At 42.8% G+C, this 20,851-nt stretch overlaps 1 protein-coding gene across 2 annotated transcripts; it reads right to left on the bottom strand.

Moving 5' to 3' along the window:
- Window positions 1-10,507: 10,507 nt before the first annotated feature.
- Window positions 10,508-13,015, bottom strand: SMIM8 (small integral membrane protein 8). Of its 2 annotated transcripts, XM_051777996.1 has the most exons (4): window positions 12,930-13,015; window positions 12,317-12,358; window positions 11,721-11,862; window positions 10,508-10,841 (listed from the first exon to the last, which is right to left on the bottom strand). In XM_051777996.1, exons 1-4 carry the CDS (start codon window positions 12,986-12,988, stop codon window positions 10,683-10,685), a joined length of 402 nt encoding a protein of 133 aa, XP_051633956.1. In that variant the 5' UTR covers window positions 12,989-13,015; the 3' UTR covers window positions 10,508-10,682. The 2 variants fall into 2 exon arrangements, with proteins under 2 accessions (XP_051633956.1, XP_051633957.1); XM_051777997.1 differs by lacking the exon at window positions 12,317-12,358 and having other exon boundaries at window positions 12,930-13,003.
- Between the last annotated feature and the right edge of the window lie 7,836 nt (window positions 13,016-20,851).

Below are 20,851 nucleotides of genomic sequence, written 5' to 3'. Positions count from 1 at the left end.
CAGTCTTTAAGCTTGCACACAACTGGGCCGAGAACTGCCAGCTGAGAACTTTCAGCTGAGAACTTTCACAACCTCTTTTCAAAGTTCAGTTAGGGATAGAAATAACTTAAAATGAAAGTGACCTCTACGATGAGATATAAAAGACAACATATTAAGTATTGACATGAGTGTCTTTCACAAAAATAGAATTCAGGATTGATCTTTGACCTACACTATCAAAGCAATAACTCACAGATTTATAAAAATGGACATTTGGAGCAAAGCAAAGATTTTCATGTCAGTTCCAAGCCTAGTGGCTGCACTTGATGCAGTTCTTTACTTCAGAAGACCCTCAACCTCTCCAGCCTGCTATACTTCTCTGCAAAAGGACATCCCCCTTTCTTCATCCAGAAGAATATCCTTTTCCTCCTAGTGTAGGAGTTTTTGAAGGAAGCCACACTGGCATTAGAGCTTGTTTCTCAGCTTTGTGGATGACCCTTAATGCACAAACTTCTTTCAAAAGTGCCTGTGAAACTGGAAGCATGTTTTGCTGAAAGACCACTGGTCATTTCTTTGACCACTTGTTTACACTGGAGGCTTCACAGCATTCTAGATAACGGACATCTAAATGGGTAAATAAATGTAGAACATAAAAAGGAAGTAAATAAGTTTACAGCCTGCTAAGATTTGTATCCTCTCTATATTAAGACTTCTTCTAGAACTGCCTGCAAAACACCCACAATGTAAAACTTCCCCAAAAGCTTGGGTTAATGACTACATATCAATGGGTATGTCTGGCAGTAAACCTGTTTGTGTCCCAGTCAAGTAGAACCTGCCCAAGCCACACCTTAAAACACGAGCAGCAGATCAAACATTTACACAATACCAGAATGAAATGCTATTGTACTTAGGGCACTCATACAACAGCTCCTTACTTTGTTCCTGCATTGCATCCCCTACTTTTAATGAAGACAGGTATTCCTAGCACCCACATTTGTGGATTACTTTGCTTGTCAAAAATTCCCTACCCCAGTAACTCAGAGCAATCTTCAATGAGCTGCAGAAGCGGCTTCTGACCAGCATGTGAAGGAAAAAGCTGTTTCTATGTCCTATTGAGGACTTGGGACTAACTAGAGACCTGCAGCTAAAGGAAAGATGTTTCCCTCTTACCTGTACTGACAGTAGCAGAATAAACATATCCACCATTTGAAGTCAAGAAGACAAGAAGAAAATACAATAGGTAAGAAAAATGGGCTGTGCACACAGGGGGGCTGTATTTGTGAGGGGGAAATAAAGCTGAGAGATGACTTGTATATGCATATATGACATGGAGCTTCTGAAGCAAGTCCAGTGGAAGGCAACAAAGATGATGAGGGAACTGGAGCATCTCTCTTACAAGGAAAGGCTGAGAGAGCTGGGCCTGTTCAGCCTTGAGAAGAGATGACTCAGAGGGGACCTCTTGTCTTGTCATCCATGTATAAACTATCTGAAGGGAGAGTGTCAAGAGGATGGAGCCAGGCTCTTCTCAGTGGTACCAAGCAACAGGACAAGAGGCAACAGGCAGAAACTGATGCACAGAAGTTCCACCTGAATATGAGGAAGAACTTCTTTACTGTGCAGGTGACTGCACCCAGAGAGCCTGAGGTGTCTCTCTCACTGGAGATATTCAAGAACTCTCTGGACACAATCCTGTGCCATGTGATCTGGGATGACCCTGCTTGAGCTTATAGACTTGGACCATATTATTCACTTCCAAATGAGCTCAGTTCTTTCAAGCAGTGAATGTCCTCTTACACTGCCAGACTTTCAAGACCCACTTCAAGTCACTCAACATATTGCTGCTTAGATAGAACCAAGCACAGGAACAGATGAAACTAAGGCTTTCGGACTTTTACAGTATTAGAAGCTATTTGTTCAGGAGAATCTTTGAACCATGTACATTTCAACATCTTAACCTTGGATTTAAAGCTAAAAAGACTGGGGGCACATACTGAAAGAACTCTGCTAGTGTGGTGTGTGTGGAGAATCCCAGGCTATTTTCCTTCTGAATGGAATAAAAGAAAATTTTGCTGTCTTTTTGGCAGCCTCCCAGGAATCCTCTGGCAAGATCATAGTGGTCCCATATCATACTATGAAAGGAATCCAACTCCCCATTGTCCTCGGTGAAAGCCCTGCAGAGAATGGTCTCTACAGAGCTCAGCTCAGAATTGGCAAACCTGCAAGAGCATTTGCCAGCTTGCACAGCAGAGACACAGATCAAGGCCTCAGTCACATGGGGGCATTTCTAATTGACCAGCAATAATGTCGGTGAATCACAGTTCATGTCCCATATGCAGCAGACTGGGTGGTTGGTGGCTTCTGTAACACTGCAAGGTCTCCAGCAAAGTCAGCCAGGAACTCTCCAGTACCTGCCAATACAGCCCCTTTTGGCAGCAGAATTAAAAGAATAAGAACTTTCCCTTGGCAGCAAAATTAGTAATTCCAAGCTTTCACTTACAAAGCTCAGCTTACTGAACTGAACCTAGTATTACAGCCTTATCCAAGACGTGCTTTGAAACACAGTTTCTTTCACATTGTTTGTGAGATACCATGGAAAGTTTCTGCTCTTGACTACAGCAGTTTCAATCTAATGTGGTTTGTAACAGAAGAAAGGATCAGTCCAGTTTGTGATGGAGATCAGATTTCTCTCATTGACAAACACAGCATTCCAAATCCTTTAGGAGTCTTTATCCAGCAGGTCAGCAAGTCTTCTATAGAGAACTATCTGTTTAATAGCCAAGAGGTGAATATTATTGAATAGATCCATACATTCTTGAATGTTACACAGTTTCCATTCTCAATTATTCATAGATAAATTACTATTTATATTAAAACAGTCCCTAAACAGAATGGGTAACTAACATTAGCTGGTTACTAGAATAATAATTTCACAGATATTTTCTGATATTAATTAAACACATTAAGAAATGGGAAATGCAGCTATTTTTTACTTCCTTGAACTGCCTCCTCTTCCTCATCACAGTCTGTTGTCTTTGCTTTCTGGTTTTTCATTAGCACAAGGATGCAATGCTTGGGTTAAATATATTCACAGACGAAAGTTCGAAGTCAAGCACATTTACTGTCTGTTTTATTTTCTGTTGTGGAATTCAAGAGTTGTCCTGTAAAGAAACACACCACAGGTAGTTAACTTTAAACCTAGGCTCGTCCAAGCTATTATTCACAAGAGATTGCTATTGTGACTTTTAGTTTCTAGTGGAGAAACATGTTTTGTAAAAAAACCCCACGAACAACACAAAACAGTCAGTCTCACAGATATGAGCTTAGGAAAAGTTTAACATAGGCATTACAGCAGCAGGCAGTTCCTCCTCTGCATTCCCCACATGATTAATGATAATGCATTAAACTCACCAGCAAGCATTTACCTTGCTCTCTATTGAATCAAGAGTAAAGGTCCTGTTTTATAACAAAAGATCTAAAAATATGTTGCCTGGATTCTCAGCTATCCCCTCTTAAAGTGGAATCAGGTCCCTGATCCTGTTCACAGCACCACACCAAATGGTTGGGCCAGAATAAAAGAAGGGTGGGGAGGACAATAGGTTAATCCAGTTTTACTATGGGACACTTCATTATGTGAAAATGTGGCCTTGCTTGAAGGTAATGCTAATGTATTTTTAGCAAGGTGAGGGTACTTCTATTACCTGATTCAGAAAGTGAAGGGGCACAATCTGTTTTCAATATGTAGCTCCAAGTGCAGAATAACTTTCCAGTTTTAATGAGGAAACTCTCCTTTTGTACAAAGGGGAGAGGCTGTACTAAGAATTACCCCCAAAGGATCCTATCTTTAGTGCTGCCTTGTAGCCCTGCAAGTACCTTGAGGAACACTGACACTTCAGCTTCAGTCCTGACCCAGCTGATATTTTGCTACTAGCCTTGCCAAAGGTGGAAATGTTTCAAGCCTAGTTTAGTGCTTTGATATACCTGTGACACATGCACCCTGACTCTTTGGGATTAGCGACTTTGCAGGCCTCAGATATTTCTGACACTCTCCTGTGGTGTTTGACAGCAACTCCTCATAAAGGTAGTCTTCATAAGAGCCATAAACAACACCTTCCTTTTTCTAGGACTGCCCATCTTCAGGTGACTTGCATGCACATTCAACCATGGTAGCTCCTACTATAACTTGGCAAAAGCCTCCACAAGTTTCTGCTATAGATTTTTCATACTTTTTCTAGTGAAGCACCAGGTATGCTGTGTAAATGTTTAATTTGTAACTCATTATCTTGCACCTATGTGTGCTGTTATAAAGATTGTAGCAACCTTGGTTATAAAGTGCCTTAAGTACTGTGAGTGAGTGCCCAAAAGAAAATGTGCTCTACTTTTCTCTAGCTAAACATTGGCTTTGAGTGCAGTTTCTCAAAACCTTCTGTGTTGGTCCTACTTAACAATGAACTAATGAAGATTCAAGGAAGCATTAAGTCTCCCTTTGCAGTATCATTTCATTTTGGTTCCTCCATCCTTGCAGGCCAGGGAAAGTCATAAGGCAGAAAGCACAAGTATTTGGTGTTCAGAAGTAAGATATTAGACTTTACAGGAAGAGGTCTGGGAGCTTCAAGATTTTCCAAGGCTATTTAAAGCTATGTCTGTAAACAACAGCTTATGTATATCAGTTTATGAAGTCAGGATGGAAATGTAAGAGAATGCATATCCGGCTGAACAGTATTTTAAGAGTTGACTCCTCATGTTCTTTTCTCATGACAGTCATCTCTAAAGGTTTAATGCAATTAAATGTTCTAGACCAGGTAACCTAAGAATAAATCTCCTCTTATTACAATGACCTTTATTTCAAAAGTCTTTAAATTTCATATATACAAAGGTGTTTATAATACAACAGTATGCAGAAAACCAGTTTCCTCAAAATATAGGAAATTATACATTCAAATGGAGATTATTATTGATACTAAAAATATCCTTCATAACTGAAAATTGAGATGCAATGCCTGAAAACTCACCAAAAATGAATGGTGATGTTGTCCAGCTAGAAGCAGGAGAGCAGAAAACAGGTTTTATGGATGAGATGGAATCATCTAGTCAGTTGATCAAGCATTTCTGGCAGATGGACATATTTAGTACTTTAAGGGGAATGTCACAGAAGGGCTTCAGTTCACTTCAGCTAAGTATCTCAGCATCAGATTCCTACCAATATAATGAAATTATAGTGTGAAACTTCAAGGTGAAGTTTAAGACTGAAAGTGCAGGTCACCGACTTTTAAATCCACACTGAAAATCAGAACTGGGTATAAATCAGGATTATAAACCTCATATTGAAGAGGGACTATCAGCAATATGTCAAAGATGATCGACACCCTAGGTATAGAGGCAAAATAGCTCAGATGTTAGCCTCAGAGTTAAATTACTCTTTTCCAAAATCTAACACTTTCAGTACATGGCAGCAACAGTAAAAAAAACCAAAACCACACAAACCCCAGGAATCATTGTGGGATGTGTAGGCAGCACAGGGAAGGGACTGCATCTTTTGTGTCCAGTAGCAATCGTACCCAGAGCCCTGCAACTAATCTGGTATCAGCAATTTATGTTCCCAAGAAGCTGTGAGAAAAGACAGAATTAAGTGGAATAGTCAGCAATATTCTATTTATAGTATGGATTAAGTTTTCAAATAAACAAGTTCAAAGTGCCTGTGTCTTTTGGAAAGTTTATTGGAGGAAGGAAGAATGTAATCTTATAAGAAAAATAATGGAAAAATATGGTGCTTAAACACTTTGATAGGTAGGATTTTTCTCTAGTCACTCAAGCTTCAGGAAAAGCATAACAGAGGACTGCAGCTATATATTGGAAAAGTCCAAGTACACAAAAGAAATAAGAATGAGCCTGGAGTTAGTTTACTAGCTGTTGTTTATCAAGCTGTTTACCTAACTCTTAGTTTGCTCACAGACCAAAAGGCAGCTCATTATCTGCTAGTCCCAGCAAACTGCAATGGAGGGGGCACAGGTTTTCTCACTTCCCAGGATGTTTCTATCATTGTTGTTGGCTCAGTCTTTCCTTCCGCTGACATGTCCCCAGGAAGAACCCTGCCTAGATATCCCCAAAACACCCATGTACTGTACTTAATAGCCAATATTAATGCCAGTTGTTCCATCACCTGCATCTCCCACCAGTCACTTGATGCATTCTATTAGTCACTCATATTCCTTTTCTCTATCTGTATTTTAACTAGCAGCAAATGTGACACTGAACTGTTGTTAATTAAGCCCAGCGAAGGAAATCACATCAGTAACTTATATCACAATGGCTGGTTTCTATCTGTGTGGGTACCACACACCCATGCACAGACAGTGTAATCGTTCTGTGGTCTGTTGCCTGTCAGGCACTGTGGTTCCTTAATTGCCTCACATGCACAGACAGCGTGTGCTCACACTCCAAATGCCACCAGCATCATTAGTTCCTTTCACACTTCATTTCTCCACGCATGGCATTCAGAGGTTTCACAATCTGCATATCCTCCTTTTAAGACATCACAGAGCTCCTCTGCAGACCTTTGAGGGACTAACAAGCAAGATGTCTCTAGTTTATTAATTGGCTGCTTATCAGCCATGTTCCACAGCTCTCTACTAGTTCAGCTGCTCAGCTGCAGTAATTAGACAACCCACTTTTCAGTCTTTTATAGCATTGCCTTAGAGAGAAAGTTTCGCTGTTCTTGAGACTGTAGTACTTTCTGGCAATTATTAGACATCTCCTGAATGACTAATAGAGAAATCCTACTTTCTGTATTATTCACTGCAGCCTTACAGCTCCCCATTCTATGTTTTGTCTCATGCACTCTGCTGTCAATATGTGCCATCACTGGCACTCGAGCATCCAGATGTTATCTGAAAGCTTCTTTATTTGCATTATTCAGACAAACAGTCAAAAAGCATGTATTCATACTCCCTCAGAATCAGACTGCAAGTAAAGTGGGTAGTGTTAGTTCTTATGCTGTAATCTTTCTCAAACAGGAACAAAACCAAGCCAACAAACGTATGCCGTCTGCTTCATGCAATGAAAGGCTTGCTTGTATGTCTGAACTCAGGATTTTTATTAGCTACCAATAGCTCGTGCAGTCATAGTACCTGATATGCAAAATTTTATAGAATATGAAACAGCCTTTTCTTTTTCAGTTTGCCAATCAGTCATAATTATCATGGTGTACTGAGTACAACTGGAGGGACTTACCCCTGCAGACAGCCATGGTCTGTATCAGTCACTGCCACTGTATCCCAGATAAAAAGTGGGCTAATCCTGTAAGACAGGGTGACTTGTTTTTCTTCATGCCATCAGTAAGGCATTGTAGAAGTATATGATGATTATATTATATTCTCCATAGTAGAGAAAAACAAAACAAATCTACTTATCTATTACTGTAAGAGAACTTCAACTTTGTTTGTTCAAAGAGACTTGAAAGTACTTCATCATGATGTTGCTTTTCTGACACGCAACTTGCAGAATTGCCCCTCGTGTTGCCTTATGCACAGACATACAGATGAAAACAGCATGCTCTGTGCAGTTTATGCATTTGATTAGACAATTGTGAACACGAAGTTTGGATTTTTTTTTTTATGTGAATGTAAGGGGGAAAATGAACAGGGAACGTCAGCTCTCCACAGAGCTTCCATAATTCAGTGAAGTAAGCTTTACAGACATGTCAGTCAGAAATAGTGCCAAAGTGTGCCACATATCTGTTCAAAGTATTCTATATGAATTAAACTGTTCCACAAGAAACCACTGACTTCACTTGCCTTCACTTCTTAGTTTGGTAGAGTGATGGACACTTGTGGGATTATTCTGCTTTTTTTGTTTGTTTGTTTGTTTTCTGGCGTTGTTTTTGAGCATAAGAAAGAGATGGTTGCACAGATTACATCACTTAAAATTTCCCTTAAACAAGATGCCTATGGAGAGTTTCTTTCACCATATTATACTTTCTGTCACCTACAGTAAGGAGCAGCTCCTTTACATTCCTCAGCTCACACTCGAGATCCTACACAGTGTTTTCAGATTAACAGGTAACAAATGAAATAGACACAAAACTTCAGTGAATACTACCTGAATGCTGTGAGGTCTTATTACACAGTGAAGACAAATCAGACATTTAGGCAGGCTGAAATCTCAGACACAATCAATGTACTTGAAGCCATGCAGGCTTCAAGCATGTGTGAATAGATAAACTTGAGTCCTCCCATAGGTAAATTATTTTGCGTGCCTGGTGGCACATACTTTTTACCAAAAGCTGACTTTCAAGCCCCGTGAGTTTTCAGATCATGTAACCACTCACTTGCAAGTACTCTACATACTCATTCACACTCTTACATAGAGTAGCAACTCTGTAAATCTCAGAACCCAAGCTGTAGGTGCTCAAAGCTTGTGTGTCTTACACCACACCTGAGGATACAGGTGTGGAGCCAATGGTCCTCATGGTCCAAGTGCTGATGCTCAACTAAGTGAAAGATTTTCTGATCGAATTTTCTGATTTTTTCCTTCTCAAGAAGGACTTGGTGGGAAGCTCCTTAAGCACTACATGTTCCAACCTCTGCCCTAGCATTTGCAAAACAAAAATTAAGGCAAAGTGACAAATAACAGTAGCTGCCTACAAGAGTCCTAAGTAAAATCAGTAGCCGTGGTGGAACAGCCACATCAGCACTGCTGCAAAAAGCCAGTCCTGAGGCTCTCAGCTGAAAGCAGATGTCTTTGAACTATCCTACACTTAAACCCCCTCTTCAATCACTCATTCAGTGATGTGTTTGCTTAGATAGATGATGAGTAAATTTTCTGCTACCACCTAAGCTAGTTGTTAGTGAGCACTGTCAACATACCTCTTAAAATGAACTGCAAGAAACAACCCCCAACGAATATAGAACATCCTGCAATTACTTCAGTTATATCTGCTTCTTCTTATGTTTCAGCTGTAGAATTCCGTACCTGCTCCCCAGCCCTCAGTCCCTGGAGTCAATACTATCAGGACAAATGGTTCATGTTCAAATCCTCAGCACTTAGGGTCTGGGAAGATATATAATAGGCTTATAGCAAGTAATTGAATGGTTAAACACAAGGAACTAAGCTTCTGCCAGCTACTGTCAGCAGATGCTATGACAGCAAGAGACAGAGCTCCCTTGGAAAACTTCTCCATAAAATGGAATGAACTCTGTCAAAAGCTTTAGATCACTGTAAACCTCCTCGCTTTTCCTCTTGAGATGCGACGCATATTGCTCTGACCACATGCAGTATAAGCAGACAGCTATTTAGAAACTTATATGAAATAAAATTTCAAAGCAAAACACTCCAGCAATCCTCTGTGTGCCTTTCAGCAGTCGGTGGGAGGCTGCAAGACTAAGGCTGACAGGTGTCAGACGTACTGTGTAATGCCTGGCTGAGGAGCGCTCATATGCTCCAGCAGTAAAAAGCCTCGTGAAGCAGTGCAGGAAGGCTCAGATCCAGAAGGCAGTTGCCTTCCTTTTCTTTGCCTGTCTTTTCTCAGTGTAGTGGGTTGACCCTGGTTGGGTGCCAGGTACCTAAGGCCACTCTCTCAGTCCCCTCTGCAACCGGACAGAGGAGAAAAAAAACAACAGTGAAGGATTCATGAGTTAAGAGCTGGGAGAGGTCACCATCATGGGCAAAACTGCCTAGGAAATTTCAGGCACCCAGAAGCAGCTGGGGAACCTCACGAGGGAAGGCCTCAGTGCTGGAATAGAAAGATACTGCCTGTACAGTTTACCCAAAGGTTCACAAGGGACAACCACACATGCTTGGGAAATGCCACCATGCCCACCTGCCCTCCAGCCACACTCTCAGCAGCACCTGTGGATTTTAGACTTTCCATTTCTTATTTTGACTTCAGTGACATACAAGAAATTAATGTTATATAATCTGCTTTGTAATAGAGAGAAATTTAATTTTTGAATGGAGCTTAAATAAAACTAGTCCTGCTGACTAGTCAAGAACATTGCACAAGCTCTGGACAACCTGGAGTTAAACCTATCGACTGGTAGGATGATGCCAGCATGTTCACTGATCTGTTGTATGATGCCAAACAGGAAAGGTAACAGCTGAGTTGCTCTTGTCTTTCTTTGGCAGAAATATTTCACTTTTTCTCCTCTATCTGGCTGCTGATTTACCTTTTTTCATTTGTAAGGAAGAGTATATTAGCATCCAATTATGGATTATTTTGGCCAGTATTTTACAGATTCCTTTATTAAATCTCTCACCAATTGCTTTATCAGATCTTTCTTGCCTTAAAATTATTTTATTTGCACCACTGTTATCATCTTCCAACTAATCAAGAGATCAAATTTTTAATTTCGCAGACAATACATTATGCCTTGTGTTTTAAAAATAAAAGACAAACACCTGATTTCGTTTAATCAAAGCAAAGAGAAAAGTAAGTTGATTTCTAAGGCATTCACCAGTCCTGACTGCAGATCCGAGGTAATTTCACGTCTTCTGACATGCTGTGGAGATTGCAGACAGCAATTCTTAAAATCACTTTTACGTTTGCATGTATCTTTATTGCAATTTATTTGTACAGGGCCGGCATTTTATAAAGGAAATTGAATTGGATTAGATAGCAAGAGACATTCACCCATTATGCAATGGAAAGAGAAAAAAACACAGCCTTGAAAAGTTCTGTGACTCATTTGCTGATTTCCTTTCTTACATTCTCAGTCCCACTTGGAAGTTTTCCTTCTCATATACCTGGCCCCCTCACTGTCGATTGCTTCATAGAGGTCTTTTTTATTCTCTGCTGTTGCATGCAAATAACCAAGGTAGGCCACACAGAGGCTAATTGTTATCAGTCCAAATGCCATCACAGGTTTGTTCTGACAAGAAATAAAAAGATAGTACATGTTTTTTAGTGAAAACGTTTTTCATTCAACTCAAACATTACATTCTTCTATTTTAGCTTAGAAAGTGAACAGTAAACTACTGTGACATCTGCAAAAATCATCACTGCCTTCTTGCAGATTGAATTTTTTGATAGCAAAAAGAATTTCCTCTCAAAAAGGAGACAGAACACCACGTTGCCCAGTGCTCTGTATTTTGCTGGGCAGAAATGCTGCTTGAGCATGAATGAATAAGCCAAAACCAATTACTAAAGGTCCTTACTACAAACTTCTAACAGAATTCACCTGGATATACTACTGGGACAATGCCCTCTGCTCCTACCAAGCAACCTCGACTATAGGTTTTGTATTATTATCACAAAATTTACTTCTATTATACACATAAAATGTCATTCATTGCTGAGTTCTGCAAGTGCAAATAAAACCTCAAGCTCATTAACTTAATTATAAAAGAAAAAGAAAAATCCAAAATCCCAAAAAGCTAGCAAAAATCCCCTCATTTCATATCAAAGAAGTTTGCATTTTATGATTTGTTCCCTTTTAAATATTAAAAACAACTCCTATTACTTAACCTGTCAAATTACACGGGTAGCATGTCTGTAAACAGACTTTCTGAAAGAAGCTTGACTAGGTACAAAAGAACCAGACAACACAACAGTGAAATAAGAGCTGCAACAAACAATGTAATGTTCTGGGCTCTTAACAATCAGAGTGGAAAAAAATAAAAATATTTTTAGTTACATTTCTGAGTGGTTTGCATGACAAGAGATTGTTATATAACACACACAGAATTGTGATCATTATTTTAAAGCAACTGTGTCTCTTCAAGCATATTTAATTTCTTGAGCATCTTACAGGTTTAATGAAAAGCTCTGGGTTCACAGCTCGGAAGAGCATAGTTGTCTGGACACTCCTCAGTCCTGGTTTTCTCTCTCCGGGTGTTTCATTTTCATTGGAAGGTTTGGTGGAAGACATGTTACTTAATATTGAATACTTCCTAGAAGCAGAATGAAAAACAGGTGTCATTTTTGTAAAAAACATAAAAGAGCTACATTCACTGAACAGGAGTTCACACTCAAATTGTCTTCCTTCAGCATGAATTTTAGTTTGTGTATATATTAATGACTGCCTTTGGTGTCATCCAACATTCCCAGTTTAAGCACACCAATTTTCAATCCTGTTAATTTTGTGCACCCTAAAATTAACTTTTGGAGATGCACATCTTCACACAGCAAATCTGAATCTTCTGATAATGGGCTGGGGGTTTTTCACTTGCCTCTGGCTAATGCTTTAGCTACCTGTGCACTGAGCAGCATCAGTCTTCAGACCACTGGCTAAAAAGACAGTGCCAGGAAACATTGTTTTGGGTTTTTTTAACCCTTATATGCGTCAGGACAGCCCACACCCTGCTGTAGTACACCCACCCAGCAGCCCCAGGACTCAGGTCTCACTTTTGCACACATTGGGCAGGTCCAAGATGCCTTGGGTTCAAACTGAAAGAGAGGAAATCCAGGCTAGTTAGAATACAGAAGAATTAGAGCATGGAAGAAACTCTTTACTGTGAGGGTGGTGAGGCACCAGAACAGCTTGCCCAGAGAAGTTATGGATAGCCCATCCCTTCAAGGCCGGGTGGGATGGGGCAACCTTGTCTAGTGAAAGGTGTCTCTGCCCATGTCAGGGAGGTTGGAACTAAATGATTTTATGGTCCCTTCCAACTCAAACTATTCTGTGATGCTATGATTCTATGCCACCCGAGCAAAGGTGGCAAAACGCCCTTGGCTAACGCTGCTGACTGAGGGGCAGAGGCGACACAGGGCTGGGGACCTCCCCGGGAAGGGCAGGGGAAGGGCAGACGCCTCCCGGCGGGCGGCGAGGGGGCTCCCGGCGTCGCCACCGGGACGAAGGGGGCCGTTTGGCAGAGGAAAAGCCCGGCAGGGACTCCCAGGACACACAGGACTCCCGGGACACGCGAGACGCCCGCCGTCCCCGCCGCCTCAGGGAGCAGGGGAAGGAGGGACCGGGGGGCAACGGGGGAACGCCGCGCGCGCCCCCGCTGCTACTCACCGCGCGCCGCCAACGGCTCCTCCCCGCGGGGCGGGGCGGGCAGGGCTGCGCCTGCGCATTGGCGCCCCCTGCCGGGCGGAGGGCAGTGGCGCAGCGGGAGGGGCGGGACAGGGACAGGGCCCGGGCCCGCCCGTCCTTTCAGCCGTCCGGCGGCGGGAGGGGAGCGGGGAGCTTGTGCTCATCGGGCGGGGCTGTGGGCTTACCTCCTCTATGAATCATAGAATCATAAAGGTTGGAGGAGACCTACAAGATCATCCAGTTCAACCGTCTACCCAGCGCTACCACTGTAACCCCTAAACCACTAAACCATATCACCCAGCGCCAGATCCAGGCGCCTCTTGAACGCTTCCAGGGATGGTGATTCCACCACCTACCTCCTTGGGTAACCTATTCCGACGCCTGACCACCCTAACAGTGAAAAGTTTTTTTTCTGATGTCTGATCTAAGTCCCCCGTGCCTCAGCTAAAGGCCATTTCCTCGTCCTCTCACTGCAGGCGTGGTAAAAGAGACGATGAGGCTCCCCTTGAGCCTCCTCTGGGCTAAACACTCCTAGCTCCCTCAGCTGTTCCTCATAAGACATGTTGCCCTTCCCAGACATGCTCCAGCACCGCAATGTCCTTTTTAAAGTGAGGGGCCCAAAACTGAATGCAGTGCTGAACAAGGAGGTGGGGGAAGGAGCTGGCTCTGTGGGCAGAGGAGCCCTTCACTCCTCAGCGCCTGGGCACGGTCACGCCAATCCCAAGAGCTGCCCAGGATTCATCCAACAGTGCAAATGCTGGCAATCAGGTTGTCAGCAATTATGTTTTAAATGTGGGAAATGGAAAAGGAGGGGTAGTAAGCTTTGCCCGTCTGTTGATCTCAAGTGCCAGGATGGGGAAAGGGTGTTTCATGTGAAGACGGGTCTCTGGAAGTGCAGTTGGTTGAGCAGAAAAATACATTGGATTTTAAACATTTGATTACCCAAGACTTTGGGCATCTGAAAACTCCTGGTTATATAAGTGCTGCTTTGTGGTGGTGTTTTGTTTCCTTTCATTTGTAAACAGTAAAATTAAGAAAATTGCCCGGAGTCCAGAGGAAACAAAGCCCACCTGATCACCTCTGACTGCTCATGCCACCCTTTCCACTTCCACTGACTTCAGTGCCATTGGGCAGTTTCAGCCCCATTAGAAAGTAGAGGAGAAATTTGAAATTTTGGAAAAAAACAATGCATGGAGGGTAGGGAGGGACACAGATCAGTGTTCCCCTAGGTAACCAGCTGGCAGAACCAAGATATGATGGATAATATTACAGACTTCTAGCTGCAGCCAGCTGGAGGATTAGCACATATGTAATTCTGGGCTCACCAACTCCCGTTCACACTTCTCCATACCTGGAGGGTGTGTGAGAGGACTTTGGTGGAGCATATTGCAACCATGGGGACAGAAGGGGACAAACATAAGTCTTGGCAGATAGCTGGCTGAACATGAGCTAGCAGTGTGCCCAGGTAGCCAAGAAGACCAATGACATCCTGGCTTGTATCAGAAATAATGTGGCCAGCAGGACTAGAGCAGTGATTATCCTCTTGTACTCAGCATTGGTAAGGCCACATCTTGAGTGCTGTGTCCAGTTCTGGGCCCCTCTGCTGGTTCAGTGGAGGGCAATGAAGATGATGAAAGGTCTGGAGCACAAGTCCTATGAGGAGTGGCTGAGGGAGCTGGGGTCTTCCAGCCTGGAGAAAAGGAGACCTGGGGGGATGTTATTGCTCTCAACAACTCCTGAAAGGAGGCTGTAGCCAGGTGGGGGTCAGTCTCTTTGCCTAAGTAACAAGTGACAGGACAAGAGGAAATGGTCTCAAGTTGCATCAGTGGAGGTTTAGATTGGATATTAGGAAAAATTTCTTCTTGGAAAGGGTAGTCGTGTTGGAACAGGCTGCCCAACAAGGGCTCAAAAGGCATGTGGATGTGGTGCTTGTGGATATGGTTTAGTGGTGAACATGGTGGTGCTAGGTGTATGGTTGCACTTGATAATCTCAGAGGTCATTTCCAACCTTAATGATTCTATGAAATGTAGAGGTATCCAGATACTCGGAACCACTTGCTCCATGGTTTGCTTTTTTTCAGTAATTGAGCTACCTTTTTTTTTTTTTTAAGATGGTGGATTAATAGTATATTGCAGGTTAACTTGTCCCTTCTAAATCCAGATGGAGTATCTAAAGAATTTTTTTTTGTTTTTGTGACTAAATATAAGACGAGAAAATTAATAGGGAAATAAGTTTTAGTGTCAAGAGAGGATTGAGTGGTATGTCTGGGTTTTGTGTCAACATTTAATTCACAACATACCATCTGCTAATCTGGTAGCTATTGTTTTGGCAGCATATGCCACACAGCTGATTTTGTTTGGAAACTATTGAGTAGGAAATCCAAGTGAAGCTTGCTGCTCTTGTTTGTTTTCATTTTTGTCTAATTGAAATAAGTCAATAGGAGGTTTTTGCAGGAGCCTTCATTTTTGGGAAGGTAGCTTGATTTTCTTGAGGGGAAGGGGGATTTTTTACAGTACTGTAAGAGATTATCTGCATACAGCTCCCAAGCAATTTTCCTCCCCACATTTTATATGGGAAGGCAAAACATTTATATCACCACACTGAGAAAGCACACTTGCTTATCGGCACATGCACACCTTCCCAGCAGTTACACCATCCATGCAGATAAAAGTTCTGATCCAAAGTCAGTCAGGGTCATGATAGTATTTTCCAGGTTGTGGTAGGATGGGTTTATGTCAGAACACATTTGCCATATAATGGTGGCAAGGACTGTTAGATTGGTGCTAGTTGTCGGGCACTTCCCATCTTTCTTATGGAGGACACGTAAGTCCTAGACACTCTTGGTAGGGAAGGATTCGACTCTGTAAAAAGAACACCATTGGCCAGAGAGAAAATATTCTCCATGTGAAGAGCTGTGAGATAAGGCTTTTTGCATAGAAAGAGAAGCAAAGAGGGACATAGAAGAGAGTTTGGGTTTTGATGTGAATGTTGGTACTTGGCATGTGTACTAAGCATGTTCCAGCTAGCCAGGTTAACCATACAGTGATGAAAAGCTTGTATTGCTTACTGTTTCTAGTTTTGCTTTATGACTGTGGGAAAGTGTTGTATTTTATCTTTAATGTGAATATTTTATTCCTATCATCTGACCCAACAGGATGTTGAAATGTTCAATCCATCAGGGCTTATAAAGCTCTTTGGCATCTTTTTATAGAAGAGACTCTATAAAGAGTAGAGTAGTAAATATCTGTGGAATTTCTGAGTCACCCATCGTCTAATATCTGAGTATCTCTTCTGAAAAATAACCACACAAAAACCCCTTCCTTTTCCAAACCTAAGTCCGCTACCGAGATTTATTTTCCTTTCAAATAAATTCCTTTGGGATTTTGCATTCAGAGGATTCTGCTGTATGCCATATTCATTCAGAACGTAATAGCAGTTTCTGCTTTTCTTGAGACTCACATGCCCTTATCGTTTGAGCTGCAGAAGAGCCTCTGTAGGGAACAGAGCAAACCCGGTGCTGTGCCCCGCAGACATCGTTAGCATGCGACAGCCAGCCTATTGCAGTCCGGGGAGCAGCAGCAGTGCCTCCACGTCTTTGCTGATTGACCTCACAACTCCTTCCTATTTCAAGTACCGCACAGGAACAGAGCTTCATATCGTCTTCAGCATAAAGACAGGGTGCCTCAAGCTACTGATAAGATTATCCCTGCTTTAGAAACACAGTTACAGAGCTGTTGTGGGAAGAAAAAATTCTTTTTGCATCAACAGTGGGACTTCACTGGTATGACTTGTACTGAGAGGGGCAACTTTCATCACGTTTGTTAGGGTTTTCATACGTGAGTGTAAACTGTGTGTCTGCACTCCTGTTTTGCCTGATTTTTAAAATGTTTTATACACTGTCAGTTTCACAGTATTTTAATTAGAGTTGATAACTGGGACTTTTTTTTTTTTTGTCCTGAACAAGTCTAGGGGAGAAGGGAAAGCAAAAATTAGGAATGAGAAGTACTCCCCCTTGCTCACAGCTAATGATGAGGGAACCCATTGTTGCACTGAGGCATGTGCAACAGTATTGTCATAATAAGGACATAACTGCAGAAGAAAAAACAAACAGACCAGCTAGACAGGGGTGGCATTGAGAGTGTTCTGTGTGGTTGTTGCTCCGCTCATGTCATTCTCAAGAGTTCTTATGCTGCTTTTCAGCAGCTCTTGCTCATTTCTGTCATTCCCATTGAAAAAAGGCAGTTTTCAGACAGCAGCATGCAGTGGTTGGGACCCCTACCACTGACAATCCAAAACAGTTTTAAGGCAATTTACATTTTAAAAATGAAAATCTCTTAGAGTGAATCTTCTATGTTTCATAACATTTTATGTATGTCTTCTATAATACTTGATAGCCAGCTGTGTCTCTGAGAGACAAACAAGCCTTCCAGCAAAGATTAAAGCAATCATTATTCTTCAAACAAAAATTATTCTTCTGATTAAGCTTACAAATTTTTTTCAACAGAATTCAGTATAGAAGGGAAAAGACACTTTCTTTGGTTCTTCTTTCATTAATGAGTAAGCAAATTGTTTCTAACTGGGAACAGAATAATACCAAAACTGAAAGCATCCCCTCTGGAAAGAAAAAGCTAGGTTCTACTACAAAGGAAGAACAGAGAAACATGTGCAGTACTGAATTTTCTCATTACAACAATATGGAGCCAGATACCTTAGAGTGGGTTTAAAGACAAACTTGAGCTAAGACTGCATCTCCAAAAAGGAGGGGCAAGGGGAGACCTGTTTGTGCTTGTAGTTGCCCTGGTCTTCCTTGCGTGCGATCTCAGATTCACTCAGCCTTGGAGTAGGGCAATTTTTTGCTCAACTCCCTAGTCCAGCTGAAAACTAATATTGCCAGAAAACAAACAAACAAAAAGTATTTTTTTCAGCTGGATGAGTGAGACGATCTGATGTAAGCAGGCCAATGCAGTTGGGAAGGCATTTGGGAGTGGGTCACAGACCCGGACTGACCTCTGCCTTCAACACTTGGGCTCCCAATAAGTTTAAGCTGGGATAAGTTAAAATCCTTCTAGTGCCCTCTCTCATCTAGGCACTCTTCAGATCTCAGACAGGGAACACAGCTCCTAAGAAGACTACAGAGGGCAGAAATTTCACAGGTTCAACAGAGCGAACTCCATAGTAAGGAACTCTGTCACGCAGTAACCTGGAACTCTCAGATTTTCTGCACCTTACAGTTGCTTTTTAATATATAAATACCACCACATAGAATCATAGAATCATTAAGGTTGGAAGAGACCTCCAAATCATTGAGTCCAGCCTTTGACCGAACACCACCATGCCAACTACGCCATAGCGCTAAGTGCCATGTCCAGTCGTTTCTTGAACATTTCCAGGGACGGTGATTCTACTGCTGCCCTGTGCAGCCCATTCCAATGCTTAACCATGCTTTCAGTGACAACAATTCTAGTCTCCAACCTGAACCTCCTCTGGTACAGCTTAAGGCCATTCCCTCTTGTCCTGAGAAGAGGCTGACCCCCACCTGGCTAAAACCTCCTTTCAGGTAATTCTAGAGATTGAAAATGTCTCCCCTGAGCCTCCTTTCCTCCAGGCTAAACACCCCCAGCTCCCTCATCTGCTCCTCATAGGACTTACCCTCTAGACCCTTCTCTGGATGCACTCCAGCACCTCAATATCTTGCTTGTAGTGAGATGTCTAGAACTGGACACAAGACTTGAGGTGTGGTCTCACCAGGGCCGAGTACAGGGGGACAATCACTGCCCTAGTCCTGCTGGCTACAGTATTTCTGATACAAGCCAGGATGCCATTGGCCTTTTTGGCCACTGGGGCACACTGCTCGCTAATGTTCAGCTGGTGTTGACCAGCACCCCCCGGGGTCCTTTTCCACCAGGCAGGTTTACAGCCTCTCTGCCCCCAACCTGCAGTGCTGAAGGGGTTGTTGGGACCCAAGTGCAGTACTCAGCACTTGGCCTTATTGAACCTCACACAACTGGCCTTGGCCCATCAATCCAGCCTGTCCAGATCCCTCTGCAGAGCCTTCTTGCCCTCCAGCAGACCAACGCTCCCACCCAACTTAGTGTCATCTACAAACTCACTGAGGGTTCACTCTATCCTCTCTCTCAAATCATTAATAAAGATATTAAAGAGGACTGGCCCCAACACTGATCCCTGGGGGGCACTACAGGTCACCGGCTGCCAACCGGATACAGCACCATTCACCACCACCCTTTGGGCCCAGCCATCTAGCTAGTTTTTCACCTAGCAAAGAGTGAACTTGTCCAAGTCATGGGCTGCCAGCTTTTCCAGGAGAATGCCATGGGAGATGGTGTCAAAGGCTTTGCTGTAAGTCCAGGTAATCTACATCCACAGCCATCCCCTCACCCACTGGGTGCATCGCCTGGTCATAAAAGGACATCAGGTTAGTCAAGCAAGACTTGCCTTTCACAAAACCATGCTAGCTGGGCTTGATCCCCTGTTTGTGCTGCATGATGGCTCTCAAGGTGATCTGTTCCTTGACCTTGCCCAGCACTAGAGATAAGGAACCTGTAGTTCTCTGGATCCTCCTTCTTGTAGACGGGTGTCACATTGGTTAACCTCCAGTTAACTGGGACCTCTCCAGTTAGCCAAGATTGATGATAAATGATGGAAAGGGGCTTGGAGAGCTCTTCCACCAGCTCCCTCAGTACTCTCAGATGAATCCCATCTGGTCCTACAGACTAAATGGGTCTAAATGGCTCAGCAGTCCACCAACTACTTCCTGCTGGATTGCAGGGGCCTGTTCTGCTCCCTGTCCCTGTCTACAATTTCAGGGGGCTGTTTGCCCTGAGGATAACCGGTCTTTCTATTGAAGACTGAGGCAAAGAAGGCATCAAGTACCTCAGCCTTTTTCTCATCCTTGGTTACAGTGTTCCCCTCTGCATCCAATAAAGGATGGAGATTTTCCTTGGCCCTCTTTACAATGTTAATGTATTTATAAAAGCACTTTTAATTATCTTTCACAGCAGTAGCCAGATTGAGTTCTAGCTGAGCTTTTGCCTTTCTGATTTTCTCTGTACATGACCTAACAAGACCCTTGTACTCTTCCTGAGTTTCCTGCCCCTTTTTCCAAAGATCATAAACTCTCTATTTTCCCCTGAATTCTAGTGAAAGCTCCCTATTCATCCAGGCCAGTCTTCTTCCCCACTGGCTCATCCTTTGGCACACAGGGACAGCCTGCTCCTTTGCCTTTAAGATTTCCTTCTTGAAGTATGTCCAGCCTTCCTGGACCCCTTTGTTTTTAGGGGCTGTTTTCCAAGGGACTCTCTGAAACTGTCCTGAACAGACCAAAGTTCACCCTCTGAAGTCCAAGGTAGAAGTTTTGCTGACCCACTTCCTTATTTCACCACAAATTGAAAACTATATTTTCATGGTTGCTATGCCCAAGGTGGCCTCTGACCACCATATCTCCCACCAGACCTTCTCTGTTTGTAAACAGAAGGTCAAGCAGGGCCCCACCACTAGTAGGCTCACTTACGAGCTGTGTCAGCAAGTTATTTTTCACACACTCCAGGAACATCCTAGACTGCCTCCTCTCTGCTGTGATGAGCTTCCAGCAGACATCCAGCAAGTTAAAGTCTCCCACAAGAAAAAGGCTAGTGATCATGAAATGTCAGCCAGCCACTTATAAAATAGTTCATCTGCCTCTTCATCCTGGTTGGGTGATCTATAACAGACTCCCACCAGGGTATCTGCCTTGTTAGCCTTCCCCCTGATCCTTACCCATAGGCACCCAACCTAATCATCACTATCATTGAGCTCTATACAGTTGAAACACTTCCTAATGTACAGAGCCACCCCACCACCTCTCCTTCCTCTCCCATCCCTTTTGAAGAGCTTGTAGTCATTCACT

The sequence above is a fragment of the Manacus candei genome, unplaced genomic scaffold (assembly GCF_025592945.1).
Source record: "Manacus candei isolate 608988 ecotype Guabito, Panama unplaced genomic scaffold, ASM2559294v1 h1tg000011l, whole genome shotgun sequence".
NCBI lineage: Eukaryota > Metazoa > Chordata > Aves > Passeriformes > Pipridae > Manacus > Manacus candei.
This window is presented reverse-complemented; position numbering and strand designations above follow the sequence as displayed.

What these genes read in the sequence shown, in the direction of transcription:
- SMIM8 (XM_051777996.1), bottom strand. Translation starts at nt 12,988, where the DNA reads ATGCGCAGGCGCAGCCCTGCCCGCCCCGCCCCGCGGGGAGGAGCCGTT. An exon ending in CCTGCCCAATGTGTGCAAAA is followed by an intron (nt 11,863 to 12,316) that starts GTGAGACCTGAG and finishes TTCTGCTTCTAG; the next exon opens with GAAGTATTCAATATTAAGTA. An exon ending in CAGAGCTTTTCATTAAACCT is followed by an intron (nt 10,842 to 11,720) that starts GTAAGATGCTCA and finishes ATTTCTTGTCAG; the next exon opens with AACAAACCTGTGATGGCATT.